The sequence below is a fragment of the Rosa rugosa genome, chromosome 1, assembly GCF_958449725.1.
Source record: "Rosa rugosa chromosome 1, drRosRugo1.1, whole genome shotgun sequence".
Classification (NCBI taxonomy): Eukaryota; Viridiplantae; Streptophyta; class Magnoliopsida; order Rosales; family Rosaceae; genus Rosa; species Rosa rugosa.
In genome coordinates, this window is record NC_084820.1 from 1,762,493 (window position 1) to 1,785,706 (window position 23,214).

General features: G+C 37.0%; 3 protein-coding genes and 1 long non-coding RNA gene across 5 annotated transcripts; 2 read left to right on the top strand and 2 right to left on the bottom strand.

The window, feature by feature from the left end:
• Positions 1-118: 118 nt before the first annotated feature.
• LOC133709473 (probable anion transporter 6, chloroplastic) lies at positions 119-6,598 on the bottom strand. 2 transcript variants are annotated; one of them, XM_062135238.1, is made up of 15 exons: positions 6,033-6,596; positions 5,398-5,543; positions 5,165-5,264; positions 4,867-4,919; positions 4,612-4,686; positions 4,058-4,138; positions 3,653-3,696; positions 3,318-3,382; positions 2,543-2,658; positions 2,150-2,186; positions 1,663-1,758; positions 1,211-1,352; positions 1,067-1,119; positions 649-735; positions 119-536 (listed from the first exon to the last, which is right to left on the bottom strand). In XM_062135238.1, the coding sequence occupies exons 1-15, from the start codon at positions 6,411-6,413 to the stop codon at positions 435-437; spliced, it is 1,578 nt and encodes a 525-aa protein (XP_061991222.1). In that variant the 5' UTR covers positions 6,414-6,596; the 3' UTR covers positions 119-434. The 2 variants fall into 2 exon arrangements, with proteins under 2 accessions (XP_061991222.1, XP_061991232.1); XM_062135248.1 differs by lacking the exons at positions 119-536; positions 649-735 and adding an exon at positions 766-876 and having other exon boundaries at positions 6,033-6,598.
• A 4,255-nt stretch (positions 6,599-10,853) lies between these two features.
• Positions 10,854-12,419, top strand: LOC133726935 (protein SRG1-like). Its single transcript, XM_062154574.1, has 4 exons — positions 10,854-11,144; positions 11,298-11,548; positions 11,645-11,975; positions 12,054-12,419. Exons 1-4 carry the CDS (start codon positions 10,887-10,889, stop codon positions 12,291-12,293), a joined length of 1,080 nt encoding a protein of 359 aa, XP_062010558.1. The 5' UTR covers positions 10,854-10,886; the 3' UTR covers positions 12,294-12,419.
• Positions 12,420-13,349: 930 nt separating this feature from the next.
• On the top strand, positions 13,350-16,577 carry LOC133726878 (codeine O-demethylase-like). The gene is made up of 5 exons (XM_062154515.1): positions 13,350-13,460; positions 14,870-14,929; positions 15,034-15,272; positions 15,368-15,698; positions 15,799-16,577. The coding sequence occupies exons 1-5, from the start codon at positions 13,350-13,352 to the stop codon at positions 16,036-16,038; spliced, it is 981 nt and encodes a 326-aa protein (XP_062010499.1). The 3' UTR covers positions 16,039-16,577.
• A 5,494-nt stretch (positions 16,578-22,071) lies between these two features.
• LOC133711725 (uncharacterized) lies at positions 22,072-23,195 on the bottom strand. Its single transcript, XR_009847084.1, has 3 exons — positions 22,958-23,195; positions 22,527-22,677; positions 22,072-22,426 (listed from the first exon to the last, which is right to left on the bottom strand). It is a non-coding gene; the product is annotated as an uncharacterized LOC133711725 (long non-coding RNA).
• Positions 23,196-23,214: the final 19 nt, after the last annotated feature.

A 23,214-nucleotide genomic window follows, 5' to 3' on the forward strand; every position in this document is an offset into this window, starting at 1 on the left:
TCTCTCTTATTCAAATGTAGAAGATAAATCATGAGTTTTCAGTGAATAGTGTGGAAAGTCTCTAAGTCTAATCCCCCAGAAGGGGGCTATTCATAAGAAAAACAGCAATACGATGAGATTCTTATGTGACAAAAATTTTGACCTTTTCAAATCTTTTATACAATTTGAAGCCTTACACAGCTGTACAATATCATATTTCATTTATGTTCGATACATAGTGGCCAACTATGACCACCGAGTCCTGGTAACAAAAAAGACCTATTACATAAGAGATGATTACATACATGTGTAGCTTTCCTTCTAGATGTACAGAATGCAGCCAAATTGCGAATACCAAGTTAATTTCTGCCCTGAGAAACTAGGTAATGCATTGAAAGAAGATTCCCTCAATTTGGAAGCTTCATTCAAGAGAAATAAACCATAGCATAAAAAGGTCAATCTCTCTTTGTAAAGGTTTGAGGCTTACTGCTGGCAAACACCAACCAAACAATTGTACCAGTCAGGTAGAAAAATATTGATGGAATGAACAATGACATCTGCATAATACAAAGTAAATCAAATGATAAACATCATGGGGGGAAAACAAATGAAGGAAATATGCTACTAATAGAGATAAAGGAGTTGAAGATAAATTAAACTGGCACTTACACTCCATGAATGAGTTGAATCAAGTAGATAGCCAGTGAGGGCAACACCTACTATTCCAGGTAGCGCCCCAACAGTATTGGTAATACCCTGAGTAAAATATCTCAACTTGCTAAGCATCCCGAATGGATTTATAAGAAATCTCAAATATGTGATTTTAAAATGCGCAGATATAGTCTGCAGCAACATTTTTAATTGTCAAGTCTGAAGGGCTGGACCTGTTAATGAGTCCTTTTCAGGAAATTACACCAAAATGATATCATTTAATAAAGATAACCATATGATACATAATTACAGAAAACATTGTTAATATGGATTAATTGGAGAAGCTGGGCTAAATTTATCATGCTCAGCAAGAATAAGAGGATGCATAATAACATCCGGCATGAAAGAAAGAAATTTGGACTTTGTGACAACATACCAAAAGTATGCTTGCATATTCGGGTGATATATCTTGATGGGTACAATAAAGTCCTGCACAAATTTAATGATGTTAGTTAGAACTGACAAATAATTTTATCCACGTTCCTCCAGATTCAGGCGCCAGTTTCAAATAGTTCTGTACCTGAAATTGCAAAGCTCGAAAGGGCTAAACCACCAGTGAGAATTCCCACAACTTCCCAATGGGGCAATCCTAGATCAAGAGAAGAAAGAGTCATACAAGCTGCAGGAGACAAAAAGGCAATTGTTTGGCACATTTTTCGGACCTACATGTGCAAAACAAGGTCATCAGACACATTAAGACTTGAAACTCAATGAAATTGATTAACCATTCTCTTCATAAAAGTTTAGCATAATTATTTAATGAGTAAATTTATCAAGCAAAAGTAGGATTATTACAGTTATAAGCTTATTATGTATTTCAGAAGTAATATAAAATAAAAGAGCAGAAAAAAGCACAACCACCAACTAAGAAAAATGCCGACACAGTTTCTTATCTTCTGTTGTTTTCTACTAGATTGAGTTTTTCTGATACCATCTTATAGAACAAAGTAAACATTTTCGACTTCTACGTACCGTAGTGGTTTGAACTCCACTAGAAATCAAGTTATCAGCAATTTGGGATGCAACGCTAGTCACAAATATTGACGCCAACGGAGGAAGGATAGAGACCTGAAACAAATATAAATCCCTTGCTATCATACAACTGAATATTTGATGACACAGTAAGGTAAATGGTATTATTTACATTACCTTGTGCAGAATAGAATGCTAATGATGTATACTGGTGACTGTTCTATTCTTTTTCTTTATTAATAATTCCCATTATGCGACTGTGTAGGATAATTCTACCACTAGTCCAAATACCTAAGTGAGTAAACCATAGAAATTGTACTGGCGAATAAACTGAGTGACGCTAAGGCATTTGCGATATAATATCCCATATTCTCACAGAAGATAATTACTCTCTGTATCTATGGTGGGATATGACACAACATATCAAGATTTTGCAGGCAGGAATGACAATTCTTTCTTCAGTTGCTGAGAGTTAAAATAAACTCACCCACGCCGCTTCGGTCAAATTCAGGTTCAGCTCCTCACTGCATAGCACGTTTGTTGAAAGTTTAGCATCTTCATGATCACATGTATACATAACACAAAATATGAAGTTATGACGGTTACACTAACGTGAACAACAAGCATGAAGAGAACATTTTTCTTAGATAAGAGGTCCTTATCATGATGAACATATAATGTCAAAGAAAATCTTAGAAAACTAGTTCACTATGTCGCAGGTCACCATTTCTGGGAAGTGCTATATAACTCACAATCGCTAAAATCAAATATGGAAAAGAATGGAATAGACAATAGTTAAAGAGTCACATTGATGAGAAAAGAAGATCATACAGCCATATTATTTTTGGAACAAAGTTAACGTATGGACTGCATAAATTACCTAAAATAGGTAGGAAGCCATGCTAGGCAAGTATAATGACCCCAGCTTCCACAAAAATGAGCATATATCATTGCCCAAACAGCTTCACTTTGGAAAAATGCCTTCCACGGTACATCCTACCAAATGAAAGCAAGTACGAAAGTGAGGCCCTGTGTTATAATCGCTATACTTGGTGAAAAGATAAAAACTATAGTAAGACGTGATAGTAATGTGTAAAGCAACAGAATTATGTTATTTCTGAACAAGTCTATCAAAGCCAATCTGTACAATCAGAACTCGTCAGTTAATGACTTTGGGTTTGCATCAGAGGCATTTATATGCTCATTAATAAATAATAACAAGAGTTCCCTAGCATTCTGCGTATGCAAGAAAATGTATCAAACTATTATGGGTAAAAATCATAACAGCTCATGAGTATTGCCCCAGATGGAAAAAGATTTTAAAACAATTGTACTCTGATTTTCTGTGCCCAAAAGGTTTTCTATTCAGTATATATTTTTTTCTTTTTTTCTTTTTTTGAGTAAACTATTCACAATGTTGTGCCTTGGTGGTAATGCCATCCAAAATCTGGCTCTAAACTAGAGCCACATAATCAGACTCTTCACTGCAGGGAATTCTTAACACTGAATGTTAAACCAATCAACCATGCCTTGCTAACTGGTTGCCTATAATGATATTGATGCCACCTTGTCCTTAAATTTGAAGGCTTACTTTACATAAATTAAATATGCTTCATCACAATGTCCAGAGTCACACAACAGAAAAAGAATAATACCTTCAACGAGTCACCCAACTCTTTTGGAGAAGTTTGCTGCGCTGTCTTCATGTCTGAACGGGATCCTATAACCATTTTTTTTTTGTTTATAAAGAAAAGTCATCATCATGCAACTATGCAAGAATGAGTTCCAGTACTAAAGGTGCAGTATGCAGTGAACGAATGAGTTTTATGAAGCCTTCACATATTTCAAAATGAATAAAATTACTTACTTTCTATTCGGAATAACAAGTCAACTGTTTGTTTTTTACATGAGAAAAAAGTAGAGCTCTGTTTTCCAAATAAACAAGAATAATGAAGAAAATAAATCAAATGCTTGGGTAGAATTGACTCACCAACCCATGAGGCTTGTCCTTCAAGAAACTGAAAACCCACATACCTTCAAGACACATATAGTGGGAGACAACATCAATATGAAAATAGTTTTTTGTGAAACTTCACCATAACAGTATTAAATTGAAACAAGAAAAGAGCATCAATATCGAAATGGCCATGTTTAGAACCCAAAAAGAAATGGAGAAGCATGGTTGGTGCTTGGCAGATATCCCAAAAAGAAAAGAAATCTTTCTATTCAGTGGACAGCAATAACAAGACTATTTTCTTTCTTCCTTCGTTTTTTTTTCTTTTCGAAAAATAAACAATAAAACAAAGGTTCCTGGCATATTGCACAAAACAAGTTTTCATGCTGTACTGGAATAATTTAAGGGCATCAATTTTGTGAGTTTGAGACAGCTACTTACCAACCTATCCCCAAAAGGGAAAATATGTAAAAGACAGATTCCCAGCCAAGATTTTGGATAAGGGGAGGAGCCAGAAGAAACCTGCAATGAGTTTAACATTAACAAGTGCAGAGTATACAGTAAATATAGACATATATGTATCTGTGTGTAAATGCAATCGGAAAACTGTGTCCAATTTAGAATGACTAAAAATTAAATCCTTCTTTATACTATGCTTTAAAATTTTAGGATGGAGATAAAATAGTATCATTGGATTTGTTGCAATCCAGGAAGGTTTTACAGATATGCTACAGCAGGGGATAGATCATCTGAGGATCACGTTGACAATCAACAGACCCTGCTGCTATAACCTTCTAAGCTCACATATAAATTGAAGTCATTTCTTTCAAATATATATCACAGGAAAAGACCAGGGAAATGAAATCCTAGTTGCTATTTTAGTGTTCAATTCTTTATATCAGAATTTTGTTTTCAAATCATACTAACTAGTTTTCCAATAAAATAAAATAAAATAAAAAATGCTTGTATACTTAGTTATATACAACAATACATACCCTGCAACACTTCCTACACTCAAACCACCAAAGACAACTGCTACGGCTCGTGAGCGCTCTTCCAAAGGTATTGTTCTGCATGAAATAAAAGTGAGTTTAACGGTTGAGTTCTCTGTAGTAGACAAATTACAACAAGCAGAATATGTATGTGTGTGTGTGTGCGCACATGCGCGTGCGGGTGTGTGTGTATTAGGCCTTACAATATAGTTTACCAAAGATTGTGCCCTGATTACTATAAATAAATGTCATACATGCCTGGCAATAAGGTCAGTTGCAGCAGACGGGGAAACACCTTCTCCAATCCCTACCTGTACTTGGAAGAAAAGAGCCCTCAATAAGTAACAGAAAATTCTATTATACTCAAACCAACAATAGGTTGGTCATCAAACAGAAAAAGGTGTAAATGTAATATATCAGTAGGAAATACTTCTGTAATAAATACACATTACAGATTGCAAACAGTTCCAAATGCAAAAAAAAAAAAAAAAAGGCTTGGCAAAGTAGGACTCGTTCAAGAATTTTTAGCAATAGAATTGGCACTAGATTAGCATACCAAAATTCTTGACACAACTAAACCAGGAGTAAATCCAGCAACGAAAGGAACAAGTGCTGTAGCCAATGACCAAGTTAATACTCCAATCTCAAGAACTTTTCTGCATTAGAAGAAAACAGTAAAAGGAGCATGACATTGCCATCCTTAAAGCAGAAAGATTTCATTATTGAACATTTGCTGTAAATTGGTAACTATTGATAAATATGGAAAATATTGAGCTTTAATAAACAAACCTCCCACCAAATATCTTGGCAAGCCAGCCCCCAGGCAATTGACTCAAAGCATACCCCCAAAAGAAGGACGACTGAACCAATCCAGCCACTGACGAACTCCAACCAAACTGATGCGACATGGGAATTATAGCAATACTCAAGTTCACCTGTCAAATAAAAATAAACCAAATGAAAAATTATCCAACTTTACAGGCAAATGAAACCAAACTTGTAGCTCCTTATCCAAACTAACTCAATACATAAAAGAGAGGATCATCATCACTTTTCACTTTGATTCAAACTCTCTCCCAATCAACAAGTATACACTACATAACATGCAAAAATCTTCTTTCCCCTATTGTCCAATCTCAAACCTTGGATGTTCTACCACCATCTTTACATGCAATACTAGACCAATACCATATTGGCACTTTCATTTCAAAGCACTAATGTAATGAATCCCATTGACATTATAAACTGCCTATACTAATCTAGTATTCAATAACTCACATTAAACATAACTGATGCTAAAGTTGCCAACTTTCTTAAACCAAAAACGCATACATACAAAACCCACAACCCAAAATCCATGTCAAACCAGCACAGCCCCAAAACTCAACCTGAAAATTCAAGACTACTACTAAAGCCGTTGTTACCTTATCCATGTTACAGATAACAAAGGCCAATGAAGTTGTGCCAATGAGCTTATATCTCTGAGGTATGTTCTTCCACGGAGGCCAATCCAAATCAAACCCCACTGCCCCAGACCCACTTTCCAGACCCGACTCGCCTTCAGAATCCGAACCCGACCCGACCCGGTGGACCTTATCGCCGGCGGGGAGCCCATTGACTCTCTTGACGCTCTCCTTCTCCTTAATGCTGCAAAAGACTCTGAATTTCAAGCTGTCCTTCGAAGGGAAGCTCAGCAAACGACGGCGTTTCGGTGCTGAGGTGAAAGAAGAGGGCTGGGAGTGGGAGGTGGAGGTGGTGTGGGAAAAAAGGTAGGAGCTTTCTGCTCGGAGAGTGAGTTTGGCCATTTGGGTGGGTTTGAAATGAGGTCAGGAATGAGAAAGGTGGGAGCTTTGGTCTGAAAATTTGGTGGGTATTTGAAGGGTCGGACTGGTCAGAACATTAGAGGAAGAAGAAGAAGAAGAGAAGTGAGGAAATGAGCTACTGAAGAATAGTACTGGGGCATTTTGCGCCACGAAAGAGATTGGGTTTGTGGCTCTGGATTTGTTTTGAAATTTTGGGATTTGTAATTGGAAATTCTTGGTTTGGTGGGAGCCATAGAGTTGGGTCCCAATTCCCATGCTTTTGGAACCTCAAGTTTTTTGTCATAACAAGACAAGAAGAGTTTGAACCTGTTCAAAGTTCAAAGTTCAAACCATGTAGTTGTGAAATGAAACTTGGCCCAACCCCTTGAAGCCCGGCTAATTGTTTGCTCTTCTCAACCAAAGCTTATCACCATTTTTGTTGAGAAGAGAATCTTAGGTAGGGGTGATGTGTCCCGTTAGTTCTTGGTTCTTTTGTTTTGAAACAAGTTCAATGACTTTTATTAATTCAGGGGATCAGTAGATCACGATGGGGGCTTCAAGCCATAATCTCGAGTCAAATTAAAAAGGGCTAAATACAGATTACTACCTTATAGTTTGGGTCCAAAATCAATTCAGTCCCTGAACTTCTAATTTCATCAAAAACACCCCTGCACTTTCAATTTTGATCTAATAGGTCCAATTTGTTAGTTTTCCGACAATTGAATTATTTAACTTGTTAATGTGGCTCATATATGGTCTATGTTTTATGATGTGGTGTCTGCAGGTCACCTCTAGTCAATTTAAGAGTGAGTCCTACTATTAAAAATAAATAGTTTTTCAACAAATAATTCAACTATAACTTGAACCCATAACAAAATATTAACGAATTTGACCTATTAGATCAAAATTGAAAGTGCAGGGGTGTTTTTGATGAAATTAGAAGTCCAGGGACTGAATTGATTTTGGACCTAAACCACAGGGTAGTAACCAGTATTTAGCCCAATTAAAAACATTCTGGATAATAACAGATGTCTCTTCTATCCAATACTCATATAAATAAGAAAAACTAGCAAGGTATACTAATCATTTACTTCACGACATACATGCCTCACTTGGATGTCACTTATAACATTCAAATAAGACATGCAGTCCTCTAATATCCGTCTAACGTCAGAGTAATTCTCACTCTTGCTTGATAATTCTAAGCCCACAGGTGACCACCCTTGTTGAATTGCAATGAGCCACCCTGCACGATACGCCTCTGCCTCTGTGAGAGGAGTAGAAGTAGCCAACAAGCAGCCACACAATTCCCTTCTTCATTCCGGACAATCACACCAACACCACCCACATTCTTGTCAGCTTGAAAATAATCATCTACATTTATCTTCTAAAGCTCAATTTAAGAAGAGAACGACTTTAAAGAAAGAGAAGATAAAGGTAATAACTCTTGTATATCTGCTTGATGTGTTCATATACAGTAAAAGGCTATTTATAGATGAAGACCTAGCTACTACTAGACAATAGATCACGTGTGCTATCTGAAGGAGTTGTCTGATGTACAATTGAAGTGCGTGATTTGGTGAAGTTTGGAGCTGACATATATCAACAAAACTGGTTTCTTGTACTATTGATTCAGTATTCCAAATAATTACTTTCAGTGAGGATTGTCTAGGTGCATCCTCATTGTTGATGGAGTTTTTTTCACCAATGGGGTCAAAACTTTCATGCACCGGACAAAATGATACCCAATTTTCAAAAGTGATCAAAAGGGTACCTAGACCTTCAAAAATTGATCAACTTGATACCTCCGACTATTTTCTGTTACTGATCTGTTAAATACAAGGTTATATATGTATTTTCACACATCTGTAATTAGAAAAGTGACTTATTTACCCTTTATTATTGTTCTTTCTCCCTTCATTCTTCTTTCCTATTTTTTTGTTGTCTAGGTGCATCTGCAACCCTGATGAACTTTCTCCCCCGCTCCCTTTTGCTTTTGTTCTCTTTCTCTTGAGCTTGGTTTGGTTTGGTCCGCCAGCTCATTTGTAACCTTATTATTTTTCTCAATAAAATTTCGGGGTAGGACGTGGAGTTAGTCCTATTTCCGCTTCCTTAAAATAAAATAAAAAAAATAATAATAAAAATAAAAAAAAACCTGATGAACTTTCTCGATTATCTATCTCTTTAATCACGATCCCTTGCGTACTGGCGTCTCCCTCATTTCTTTATCTCTCTAGCATGAAAATATATATGAAGATAGCTTTTTGGGTTTTGTTGAAGAGAGTGAGAAGCAAAAGGGAGGATCCAAATCCCAGGTGTAAAATGAGAAAGATGAGACACCACCAGAGCAAGATTATCCCAATTCTGATCGATCACGTCATTAGAGAGACACCAGAGCAAGATTAACCCTCATCGATTGGTCGCACAACATCCCAACACTGCGGTAGTACACATCATTTCATTGCAAACTAACATTAGTTGCAACTACTGCAACTGGTTAGTTATCCAACAATGGAATCATCCAATTAAACAATTTTAGCCATGTGTATATACTTTATAGGGTTAAATACTGCTTACTCCATATACTTATAGGGTTTCATCGTTTCAGTCCCTGACCTTTGAATTTCACCTAAAAAGTCTCTGAACTCTCAATTTCCTCCCAATTGGTCCCTGCCGTCAATGATCGGTCAAAAACTCCGTTATCTTCCCCTAAAAAGTCTATTATACCCTCATTTACTTAAAAAATATATATATATATATATATTTCTCTTCCTCTTTTTTTTTTTTTTTTTCTTTTTACCTCTTCTTCTTCTTCCGGCTCTCTCGCCTCCTTCTGTTCATTTCCTCATCAAGATGGTTCCAATCCACATACCTTCAAGAGGTGAAATTAAAAAAAGAAATAAAAGAGAGAAAAATAAATAAATTAAAAAAAACAAAGTAAGTGAGAGCATAATAGACATTTTCGGCAACTTTAACAGAAAATTTTGACGGCAGGGACCAATTGGGAGGAAATTGAGAGTTCAGGGACTTTTTAGGTGAAATTCGAAGGTCATGGACTGAAACGATGAAACCCTATAAGTATAAGGAGTAAACAGTATTTAATCCTACTTTATAATTAGAATTGAACCATTTCAATTCCTGCAGCCAAAAACTTCATAAATATCAAACTGAAACACTAGTTAGCAACATTTAATTATTCTATTAATCATAAAATAAAAACGAGGAATTCCCAATGTACTCTTCTTTCAAAGATTAGTAATAGGGTATATACCCAACTTGCTTGCGAAAACGTTTTACAAACATAAATTGTTGTAAACCCAATCAAGGATCTCTTCAATGGTAGAAGAATAAACGACCACCGTATTATCAACCACTATGGTTTGGGCTCATGCCTGAGAGACAAAGAGAACCAGAATTTGGGGTTTACGGAACACAGAAGGATAAATTAATATTGAAGATCGTCAAGTGAAAGAGAGAAACCTGAGAAATTAGAGAGCGGGAGTGATGATTCTTTGCCAATGCGATGAAGAAGAAGAACAAAACTGAAATTCAGGATTAAGTTCAAAGTATATGAAAATACTAAAATACTCTTGAAAAATGGCTCGCATGTCACACACATGCACATATTTAACGGACAAATAATTTGAGGTATCAAGTTGATTTTTTTTTTTTAATGTTTGGGTATCTTTTTTATCACTTTTAAAGTTGAGTATCATTTTGTCCGGTGCGTGAAAGTTTTGACCCCATTGGTGAAAAAAACTCTTGTTGATGCTACTGTGGTAATTGTCTTGCTGTGAGACTATAGTGTTATTATCTTGAATGTGATGAAATTGTGGCCAGCTCAATGTCTAGTTATTAAACAAGAATGTGCTACATGTAAGTATAATATTACATGAAAAACCCTCCTATCCCGACCAAACGACAACTATGAAACCATTTATCGGAAACCAAATCCACCCCTAGCAATTTCATAACCATTCCATGCAAAACGTGACAAATATGATATGCAAAGAGAGGGACAAGTTGCCGGAAGTTCATCCAAGTTACCTAAAAAACAAAGAAGTAAAGCTCTTATGATGAGCCGGCAAGAACTTAAATATTATATTTCTCATCACGCCCGCTCTTATTGACCAAGACCAAATAAAATAGGGCAATCATTGGAGAAGAAACTTTAGTTATAGGGAGAATAGTCACTTTGGTCACTCAACTATGACTCATTCGACACTTTGGTCACTCAAGTTTCAAATATATCACTTTGGTCACTCACTTCATTCACAAAAGTCATTTTGTTGTGAGAAAAAATGCCCCTTGGGTGACTTTTGTGAATGACAGTGTAATACTTGAGTGACCAAAATGATATATTTGAAACTTGAGTGACCAAAGTGTCGAATGAGTGACCATTTGTGGAATTCTCCCTTAGTTATAAAAGTTTATCTTCAATTCTTTACCAACCCGATTGGAATATCAGTGACAGACATGGCTCTCCTTCATGCTGATAGTGACTCTGTGAAGTTGTCCATGAGTGTCCAAGAGATGAGCATCAAAGGTGAGGAACCTCCCCCTCAGTATATTGTTAAAGAAAGCAAGTTCGGAGCTATAGAGTCTTCCCCAGAATTGGGTCAAATCCCCACCATCGATGTCAGTCTCTTCTCCCCATCATCAATTCATACCAAGGAAGCAGAGATCGAACTGAACAAACTCAAAATAGCTCTCAGCTCATCAGGCTGCATCCAGGTTTTGTATTATTTTTCCTAAATTTTACTAGACTAGTGTTCATCAAGTGACCATGCATGTGAACATTTTAGATATATCACAAGTTATATTTGTCTTTCTTTGTGCATTGTGTTAGTTTGTTGACCTTGATTTTCTCATTTCTTTGGTTGTTAGGCGGTTGGTCATGGGATATCAAGTTCCTTTCTGGACAAGGTACGCGAAGCTGCGACGCAATTCTTTGAACTCCCAGTGGAAGAGAAGGAAAAGTACTCCAGAGCTGTTCATGGTGGCTCTGAAGGGTATGGGAATGATGTCATTGTTTCAGAGAAGCAAGTTCTTGATTGGTCCTATCGCCTAACACTTCGAGTATTTCCTGAAGATCATAGAAGGCTTAACCTTTGGCCAGAAAATCCAAATGATTTTGGGTACATAACTTCAAAAATTGACTAGATAATGTGCTACAGAACTTAATTTTTAGTACATTCATTGATTCTAGAAATACTGTTGTGGATTTTGTGTAGAGAGGTTGTACATGAATATGCAACAAAGGTAAAGTTCATGATGGGGGTTCTGTTTAAGGCCATCGCAAAATCGTTGAAATTGGAAGAGAACAGCTTTTCAGATAAGCTGCTTGGAGAGAGAGCTCTGATGCAAGCAAGATTCAACTTCTATCCACCGTGTTCAAGATCCGATAAAGTTCTTGGTGTGAAGCCACATACAGATAGGTCAGGAGTGACAGTTTTGTTGCAAGACAAAGAAGTTGAAGGTCTTCAAGTTTTGGTAGATGGCAAATGGGTTAGAGTCCCCATTGTGCCTCATGCTATAGTTGTTAACCTTGGTGATCAGATGCAGGTACATAAATCTAATTACTTTAATCAGATGTGACATTTTGTAACCAGTTTTGATCCTATATATGCATTCCTGCTGTAGATTATGAGTAATGGTATATTCAAGAGCCCAATGCACAGGGTTGTGACAAATCCAGAAAGGATGAGGCTATCTGTGGCCTTGTTTAATGAACCGGATCCTGATACTGAGATTGCTCCAGTGGAGAGCTTGATAGATCATGAAACAAGGCCAAGAGTATACAAAACTGTCAAAAATTATGGTCACATCAACTACGAATGCTATCAAAGAGGAGAAATAGCACTCGAAACAGTGAAGATCTAAGTTTTCTTTTCTGTATATTTATTTTATTATGTCAACACAATGAAATTTTAAAGTAACTACAAACCCTGTGATCATATTCATTGGCTATGAAATCTGGTATTTCTTTTCATCAATCGTATCAATAAATCTCTAATCAATTCCACTGATGAAACACTGTCCTTATTTGTTCAAGCCAATTCTAACATTCTCTTCAATGGAGCAGAATGAGAAATTACATTATTACTGCATCAAGAGGCACTAACCGTTTCTGATAACTTTGGCAGTTAAAAGGACCATAATTCTTCACTGCTTTATTTAGTCTTGGTCTTTTGTCATCTACCAAATCATCCACTGGACTAATTTCTTCTTGAGCTGCTGACTTAATAAGAATGGCCACAGATACCTTCATTTTTTCTGTGTTTGTAGTGACTCTGTGCACTGGGCTCTTGAATATTCCTTTACTGATTATCTGCAAGCCCCTCAAATTTTAATAATGGCTTATGCGCGCAGTTATGCCCCAATTAGAAAGACTATACCTTATTTTCTTGTTACTAAGTGAATTTCCTTCAAGTATTCCTAGAAGATCATAGAAGGCTAGCTTCGTCTTTGGTGAGTAAAGCCACATGATTTTAGGTATATGTAACTTCAAACACTGAATGGTGATGAACCACCCCTGAATATAATGCTAAAGAGACCAGACTCGGAGTCAAGCAAATGGGGAAGATCCATTTTAGAAACAAGGTTATCAACCTAGCTAGAGAGGCGGCAAAGTTGTTGAGACCAGTAACAAGCTATGGTGAATGTGATGACTATAATATCCCAAAAGACTTCTGCAAAAGATAACAACAAGCAATAAGACACATTTGCTGGTTCTAGTTGTCCTGCTACTGCTCTATATTGATTATAGTCTTAGAAATTTAATAACATTCCAAGTTAGCTTTAATTTTTTATCGTTCCCATTTGAATATCTGTATATTATTTTTGATTCAAAATCAACCCTACTGGAATATCACCGACAAACATACTCTATTTCGGGCTGATAATGACTCGGTGAAGTTGTCCATGAGTGTCGAAGAAATGTCCATCAATGGTGATGAACCACTCCCTGAGTATATTGTTGAACAATGGCATCTTTGGAGCTATAGATTCTTCCCCATCACTAGGTCAGATCCTGTTAGTATAAGAATTGTATGTTGGCATTCCCCTTATACAAAACTTATCCACCTGTCGGACATGTGCTGCGACTCAACATGCCTTCAGCTTTGCTGCCACCCTCTTGCTGCCCCTTGCTTGCTTTCGGCTGCATCATTGCATGACTGCCTCACTTTTTGCTTTCGGCCCCATGCCTAAGAGTGCTCTAGCTAAAAGTGTGTGAGTGATTTGATCTAAGCATTTGGATCAGTAACACATGACAAGGACCCACTGACTCATACGAAATTTGGGTTGTGCGCTGTGATCTTCTGGTGATTTGTTAGTATTAACATATTGGCAAGGAGAGACAATATCCCATTGAGATGGATCCGGGTGAGGAAGAAAATCTTGGAGAGGTAATTAATATCTCCTTGAGATGGATCCGGGTGAGGAAGAAAATCTTGGAGAGGTAATTAATATCTCCTTGAGATGGATCCGGGTGAGGAAGAAAATCTTGAAGAGGTAATTAATATCCCCTTGAGATGGATCCGAGTGAAGAAGAAAGGTGAAAGCAACCATATCTTTTCCTTGCTGCCCACTTAATTCAATCATGGAGACCTTGCTGTCGTAAATGAAAAGGGAAGGACATGGCACCTAGGTTCTCCATCTTTCTATCATGGAAATCTTGTTGTTAAAGAAAAGGTTTCGATCTAGCCTTGTTGTTAATCTTAATATCCACTCAGTGCAATCATGAAGACCTTGCTATCAAAGATAGAAGTAGGGAGCAAGTGCATCTGGACCTCGTGGTCTTACTCCAACCAAGCTGAAGAAACTTGGTTATTGTTCCTCCTATATATATAGGAGTTCTGTGGTTTTTGAGGGAGTGTGTCTGAGTTCAAAGTTCAAGAGATTAAGTTAGTCATGAGTATATTTCATTCTTGATATTCTCTTGTATTAAACACCGATGAGTTCAGTTGAGAAAATCAACTATGTTTGAGTTTTCAAGACCGATGTTTTCAAGACAAGTGGAGCACATTTAGAAGCTGTAGACAAATTACTGAGAGGTAGTTCAACTGGCTAAAAGAGTTTAGCTAGAGATAACCGAGTCCAGAGTTATCCGAGAGGTTGTAAGTGTACCTTGTATTTTGTTTACTATTTTATAGTGTGTGCTTAAGCACTTGGCCCGAGGCCCGCAGTTGTTTACCTCACTTTTGAGGGTTTTACTGCGTAAACATTTTCCTGTGTTCTTTACTTTTCTGTTATTTATTCTTATGCTTGCATATGGTAAATGCTTTATACTGTTGGTTAGGGATAGATAGGTTTTTCCAATCCCTCAACAACGTCCAGGAAAATTGATTGCAAATAATTGTTAATTGCCTATTCACCCCCCCTCTAGGCCATTCTAGTACTTTCAGATCCCCATCTTTGATATCAATTTCTTCTCCTCAACATCACTCAATTCTAAGCAAGCGAAGAACGAACTCGAGAAACTTAGATCAGCACTAAGCTCATCAGGCTGCTTCCAGGTTATATAAATTTCCATGTTTAGTAATATAAGAAAGGATATTGATCAATGAGCTTTCTGATGTCTTAGAATGAAGGTTGTTTTTTCATTGTTTTTGGTTGTCAGGCAGTTGGTCATGGGATTTCAAGTTCCTTTCTTGACAAGGTACGCGAAGCTGGAACACAGTTCTTTGCACTTCCAGTGGATGAGAAGCAAAAGTACTTAGAGGCAGCTCATGTCGCCGGGAATGATGTCAAAGTCACAGAGAAGCAAGTTCTTGACTGGTGCTACCGTCTAACTCTTCGAGTATTCCCAGAAGATAAAAGAAGCCTTAATCTTTGGCCAGAAAGTCCAAACAACCTTAGGTATATATGTAACTTTAAACATTGACTTGAATACTTGATACTGCATTAAGAATTTGTTCTCTTATTGAAGCAGTTTCTTTGTTGAATTTCTGCAGAGAGGTGCTAGATGAATATGCAACAAAGATAAAGTTAATGATGGGTGTTCTCTTTAAGGCCATGGCAAAATCTTTGAATTTGGAAGAGAACAGCTTTGCACACCAGCTGTTTGGAGAGCAAGCTCTGATGACAGCAAGATTCAACTTCTATCCGCGGTGTTCAAGAGCCGATCAGGTGTTTGGTGTGAAGCCACATACAGATGGGTCAGGAGTGACAGTTTTGTTGCAAGACAAAGAAGTACAAGGTCTTCAAGTTTTGGTAGATGGCAAATGGGTTAGAGTCCCCATTGTGCCTCATGCACTAGTTGTTAATCTCGGGGATCAGATGCAGGTACATAAATATACTCATCACTTGAATGTATTTTCATTGCTTTCAAACCCAATCTGAAAATTCTTAATCAATTTTCATACTATATGAATTCATGTTGCAGATTATGAGTGATGGAATATTCAAGAGTGCAATGCACAGGGTGGTGACAAATACAGAAAAGTTGAGACTATCTGTAGCCATGTTTAACTTACCAGCTCCTGAAACTGAGATTGGTCCATTGGTGAGCTTGATACATCATGAAACAAGGCCAAGGTTGTACAAAAATGTCAAGAACTACGGTCGCATCAACTACAAATGCTACCAGAGAGGAGAAATAGCACTTGAAACAGTAAAGATGTAATCTTTCCTTCTCTGTATAATTATCTTTCTAGCAGTTAAATAGTGATCTTTATCATAGTCTTATGAATTCTGATATTCTCTTCTATCAATCATAGCGTTTACCAATTCCACTGATGTAAACAAACAGAAAATTATATGAGAGGAAATTATAGCATTTATGCAGATAAAGGCAAAATGAGAAAGCAAACAGAGCCACTAACCCTCTCTGGTAGCATTGATAGTTGAAAGCACCATAGTGTTCTTCAGCTGCAGACTCAATAAGCATGTCTACAGATACCCTCATTTTTCTGTGTTTGTAGTGCACTGTCCAGTGGACTCTAGAATATTCCATTACTCATTAACTGCAAAAATATAACCTGTGCCCCGAGAAAAGCTACAACTGTTCTTAACACTGATTGATAATAAGAGCATGGGGTATTATAGCATTGTTCATCTTTGAAAAGCTGAATACAATACCTTCAACTTCTTGGTCTTGCAAGAGGACAGTGACTACTGATTTATCCGAAGCCAAGAAACGAATTCGATCTGGGACAAGTTGGGGTAGAAGTAATATCTTGCTAGCATCACAACTTAATTGGTCTCCAAAAAGATTCACGAAGATATCATCCTCTTCCAGTTTTAGTGACTTTTTCATGGCCTTTAAGCAAACATTCATCATCTTATCTTGGTAGCATATTTGATTAAAATCTCTATGCAACAAAATTAGGGTATTTCCAATCAGTCATAACTCATATCATTAATTTTGTGATTTTATAAAGAGGCTAGGGTTTTTCCCAAAATACCTGATCACACTCCAAGTACAAACATTGTATTAAGAACTTTGAATTGATAAAAGGAGGAACAAGATAATTCTTGGACCCTAATTTCAAATCCTGCTAGACAAATACTGCCTTCAATCCTAAACACAATGTAGCACTATAGCAACATGGAATTGTAAATCTTACTTTAACCACATTCAAACTTCAAACAACATATCATGAAGATGAGGTACCTGGAAGCAACCACAGGAGCTGCTTTGAGTTCCCTAGCCCATTTTCTGAGGTGAGGATCAGACTGATACCAATGACTGGGCTGGAATCTGAAGTAATGGAGGAGAACAGAACCAAAGAAACCTTTCTGAATGGTGGTAGTGGCTGGTCTTCAGTGGACACTTGTTGCACCTTTTTGGGCCCAATGCTGTCACATTAAGAAGAAGCAATCCAATCAATCTGGGCTTTAAGAAGCCCAATTGTCACTCTAAATCTATATATCTAATCTTATTTACTTTGCAGTTGGGCTGTTGCATTGAATATGAGTCTTTAAACGGGAAAATCCAATTCAGACGTCTCAATTCAATTTGTAGTGGGATTGACGCATGGCCTTCACACATTCAAGAACCAATTTCATTGTTTTCGGACTCTTTTTTTTTTTTTGAGAAAGATTGTTTTCGGAATCAAGTTAAAAGATGATGTTTCCTCCATTTAGTTACGCATGCAAAATATCATATTTTGCATATATGATACAACACGTTTTTCCATTTAAATGCATTACTTCTCAAATTGGGTACCTAACATAATGCTCATCTATGCACTAGATGAGTTGTAAACCATATTAAATGAGTCGCTCATACCTCTTACTCGGCACTTGTTGTAAACCATATTACTAGGTCTATTTCTATGTACCATTGTGAGTATTACTACTATCTTTTTGTCTGTCTATGCCCTTAAATGACAGCGGAAAAGTATGTAACGGTCTATTCTGACTTGTGATAAATATATTATCTCGCCCCTTGGGCCTATTCAAAATACAGATTCCCATTTGACAATTTTTTTTTTCCGCAGCATTCCAATATGTTCATAGGGAACTCAAGAAGTAAAGAATGAAAGGTTCCCGAGCATGCTGGGGTGTGTTGAGTAATGAGTATATATACACATGGGAAAATGGGGAACTTGCCTAAGGGAAATGATGGAAAAGGTCACATTACAGAGTGAAATGATAAAAATATCACCTAGTTTCTCACTTGATAAAAATGTCCATAATGAATTGTCAGTAATATTAATTTAGTACTTGTGAATAATGAGCCGATGTTAAAAAATGTCAGTTTTTAGTTTTTTTGATTCCCAGTCTGCCCATGAAGCCATCTCTCTCTCTTCTTCTTCTCTTCCTCCACGAAGACACAGACCGCACCGGAGCTTACTCCGATCTCTTCGTTTTCATCACTGATGGCGAAGCCGATATCGGCTTCTACTGTAGCGCCTCTGATTTGTTATCCACAATCAGAAGCAGAAGACCGCGAAATGAGCCAAGACGCCAAGAGAAGTGTTCCAGGGACTGGGCCGACGAAGCTAAATTTCAACGAGTCGAAACCCTCGCTGGCTGTCACCACCTCCACCGGTAAGCGCGTTTGTTGTGTTAATCACTGGATTTGATTCGAAAATAGGTTTTTCGCTTACAGAATTAGGGTTTTGTTCCGGCATTTGAGACTCATAGCGTAGAGAAGGACGTGGCGGAAGGAGTTCGATTCGAGGTGCGGACCTACTTGGCATTGCATCGTCGTTCGCAATTTCGGTAACTCCTTCAATTTTCAGTTTCATATTCTGGCCTGGTTTTTTTTTTTTTTTTTTTTTTTTTTTCCTATCGAGGTGTTTTGGTCAAGATTTAGTATGTGATAGAATTGAGTGATGGTGAACAAATCTAATGGATAGTGTTGTGCTTTAAGTAGCAATTTTGATGAGAATGGATAGATCTGTTTAAGAAGGAATAGATCTAAGCTTTGTTTGGCAATTTACAGTTTTTTAAATTGACAAGTAGAATGGTCTAATGGATCATTGTACTTGGTTCTTCAAGCTTCACGAGTCTGAAAGTTGAAGATAATTAAATCGTCAGGTCTTTTGATGGGTTCGGGTGCTGATTCGAGTGAGTTTGGATGAATTCGATTTACATTTTCAATTTCTGTTCTTGTTTCTGTTTGGATGGCCTGGAATTAAAGCAAGGAAATTTTGGCGGTGGTTGTAGTCTGCTGGTTTAGTAGTGAAGAAGTTAGCTTTAGTTATTGGTTTTGACTTGCATTTTTGACTAGCGAGAGTTGAGTTTCAAGGATCTTCAAAATTTTGGTTATTGTAGTTGTAGCTGATTGTTTATGCTGGCTTTGATGGAGAATGAGAATAGCTCTTGCTCGTGCGCTCTTTATAGAGCCTGACTTGTTACTGCTTGATGAAGCCACAGTATGTTGGTCATATCCTTTGGGATTTTCATTAGAATTTTTTAATGTTTGCCATGTGTATTTCATTTATAGAGGCAAAATGAACTATTAAGATTACTGAGAATTTAATGAAGGATCTGGTTTTAGCATAATGAAATAACATCACAGCATTAAGTACCTGGGCATGTTTCATGTTTCATGTTTTTTTTTTTTTTTTGAAAACTTGCATGTTTCATGGATTGACGATGTGCACATGCACACACGGATGTATGGCTACTGCTTTGCAATTGAGATTTGTTGAATTGTACCTAATATGTGATACTTACAGTTTAAATGTTGTGGTGTTTTTAATGAACTGTTAAGATTACTGAGAATTTAATGAAGGATCTGGTTTTAGCATAATGAAATAACATCACAGCATTAAGTACCTGGGCATGTTTCATGTTTTTTTTTTGAAAACTTGCATGTTTCATGTATTGCCGATGTGCACATGCACACACGGATGTATGGCTACTGCTTTGCAATTGAGATTTGTTGAATTGTACCTAATATGTGATACTTACAGTTTAAATGTTGTGGTGTTTTTATTCAAAAACTGATCTTGTTGATGCTTACAGTTTACATGGTTGGTCAAGGATCGGCTCAGGTGCCAAGGGAAAATGGATTTTTCCTAAAGGTCAAGGATTGGCTCACTTGTGAGGTGGGGATTCTTGATGTTGCTTTTATTTTCTTTGAATTTATGTATCCAGAAACATGAGTGATGTTAGGATAAAGGGTGCGTGGGCAAGACGATTCCATATGTGGCTCGAGGGGAAATACTTTTACGAGGAAAACCACTCTTTTTTGGAATTTTGCATCTAAGATTGATGCCTTTCAGGTTTAGATCTGGGTTTATGTTTGTTAATGTTGCCTTACACTCCATTAGTTCCTAGCTGTTATCCAAGTATACCCATCTGTGTTTCTTCCTGTGAGAGTGAAGCTTCTGGACCATAAATTCAATGAAGCCATATATCTTTCCTTTTAAATTTTCTGGAAATTTAGAAAGCTGTAGAGCTTCATCTAGTATGTAGGCCAAATAATAACTTTGTATTAAAACCCACATATGCAGTGCTAGATACACAGCCTTCTGTAGTTGGAACCTGGAAACTAATACTAGGGTGACTATAAGGGAATTGAGGGCTAACTGTGTGAATAGTATGACTTGCTACTAGTAGAAAATGATGTTCAGTTAGGTCTGGGTTACACTGAAATGCTCGTCATTCTTTTGCAGATGGTATATGTCAGAAATTGCTGGAGCTGAAACCAAGAACGCCTCATTGTGGAATTTTTTGTATAAATTGTATGATGCACAAGTTGTTCTTTATCATTCAGGAGTACAACAAGATGTTGAAGCCAAGCCATGTGTCCCAATAGTTTATTAATAGATAAAATGTCGTCTTTCTTTACTGACTATAGAGCTCAATTTTGCATCTAGGTTTCAGTTTACTTTTCTCTAATGTATCGTGCTTGCTTTTCATGGCAGATGTATTCTCCACAGAGCAATGCTTGCTCGCACAGCTAGTTTTTCTTATTTATTTATTTTATGATAGTTATGCGACTGTCAAAATACATGACTTTGACCTTCGATCATGCTCATTTGACAATATCATGGTCAGGGACGTGTATGACAATGACATGGTAAGTGACATGCAACTTGGCTAGTGACATGATCAGTGACTTTATCGATGACTTGAGGTTAACAATAACTTGGCAGTAACATAGCCAGTGACATGGCCAGGAAATTGGCCAAGAATTGACAGTGACATGACTAGGAATTGATACTGACATGGTCAGAGACGTGTATAACAGTAACCAGTAACTTGGCCAGTGAAGTCACAGCCTCACAGGCTAAGTCAATGACAACGTCAGTGACATGATCAGTTACATGGTCAGTCACATACATTGTAAGTGACATAATCAGTTACATGTTCAGTTACATGGTCAGTCACATACATTGTAAGTGACATGATCAGTTACATAATCAGTTACATGGTCAGTTACATACATTGTAAGTGACATGGTCAGTTACATGATCAGTTACATAATCTGTGACATGATCAGTTACATAATCAGTTACATGGTCAGTTACATACATTGTAAGCGACATGGTCAGTTACATGACCATTTACATAATTTGTGACATGAGGTTAACACAAGTTGCGAAGGATTTGACCTTTTCCAGTGACTTCTCTGGCCAATGACTTGTCTAGTGACCGAGCCAGTGACCTCACTAGTCAGTTTCATTATATGATCCTATAAAGTATGTATGTGAAATAGCAACACTTCCATTTTAGTAAAGCATACAACCTAAACAGCATCACACACATTCATTATTTCCATATAAATGGCTATGTGATGTGTATAACAATGACATGGTCAGTGATTTTGTCAGTGACTTGAGGTTAACAGTCGTTTGGTCAGTTACATAGCCTATGACATGACCAGTAACTTGGTCAAGAATTGACAGTGACATGGTCAGTGACGTGTATAACAATAACATGGTCAGTGACTTTGTCAGTAACTTGATCAGTGATATGTGTATAACAGTGACATGCAATGTGACTTGGGCAGTGACATGAAATTTGACCTGGCCAGTGACATGAACATAACAATGACTTGACCAGTGACTTATGATTGACAATGACTTGGTCAATGACTTGACTATTGACTTATGACCAAAATTGGACATAATCGAGAGTTGCTACATTTCTTATACCAAGGCAAGCATCCAAGCCCAACTTACTTTGAGAAAGGAAGCAAATACATCATGGAGTGCATATACAGGTGTAAATAAATGAGAATAGAAGTGCAGGGGTAAAGAATTAGAAGTTCAACTATCATTGTGAAAAAAGAAAAAAGAAAAATAACCTAATGACTACATTAGAAATATCCAAAAAAAAAAAGAAATGAAATATGTTGAAGAGAGACAGTTCATTATCTTCAAGCTCTAGCCACACTAGATATGATTCTAAAGAACTACTCAACATATATCCTATATATTATGACATGCCCACAACATCATAAACATAGATTTGACTTGATTCTATGTTGTTTTAAACCAACTAGTATCCATTCTCTCAAAACTGATGACATATACGTGCTTCAAACCATAAAAGCTGAGGGGATGCCACACTTCTTGACAAAAATCCAATGCACTCTTAAGTTTCACCTAGAAGAAAACATGTAAACAAGCCGATCAATATAAAGCATACTAAGTATATTCAATTACCAATTTGATTTTAAAGCAACGGTGATTCTATTCCCATTACCATTTGATGATTAGCACAATCATATCAGACGTTTGGAAGAAGAGCCAGATATAGCAGCTACTCTCTGAGAATGCTGCACTTCACCCTTGTAAAGTCCCTTTTTCAATTTCTTTTTAGCGTGCCATGCCTCACGTCTTTACTCCTTTGACAGCTGCTTACACTCAGATATATTCAAGTTATCATCAAATAACCAACGGAAATTTACCAACACAACTACAAAACAGAATGTACAATTCCTGGAATTATCAAATGCCAAAATCAGTAGCTATCAGATATTTGAATGCAAGTTTTATGCTCACAGTTTACTCTTACAATGACAGTTTTTAGATTTTCATTATCATAAGCTGGCATAGCTAGTAATCTTTAATGGTAAGGCAAGATGAATAAAATATCATGTCCAAGATGAGCTAAAACAAATAGCAGGTCCATACCTTCTGCTCTTTCTTCTCCACCTTTGACTCCTATCCATGTTGCTTCCTTTTATGCTGCTCAGTTTTCAAGTTACCTATATCTTCCACCTTCTCTGAAGCAGCAGATCTTCTATTACGAGGCAAGATTTGAATATGTAGTAAGCATACTCCATACTGAGAGGCTAGACCTAGAGCGATCCTATCCCACACCTGGTCAGATATGTAAAGCCATCTAACTTCAGTAAGCATACTTAAGTGTTAACTGAACTATCCAAGAT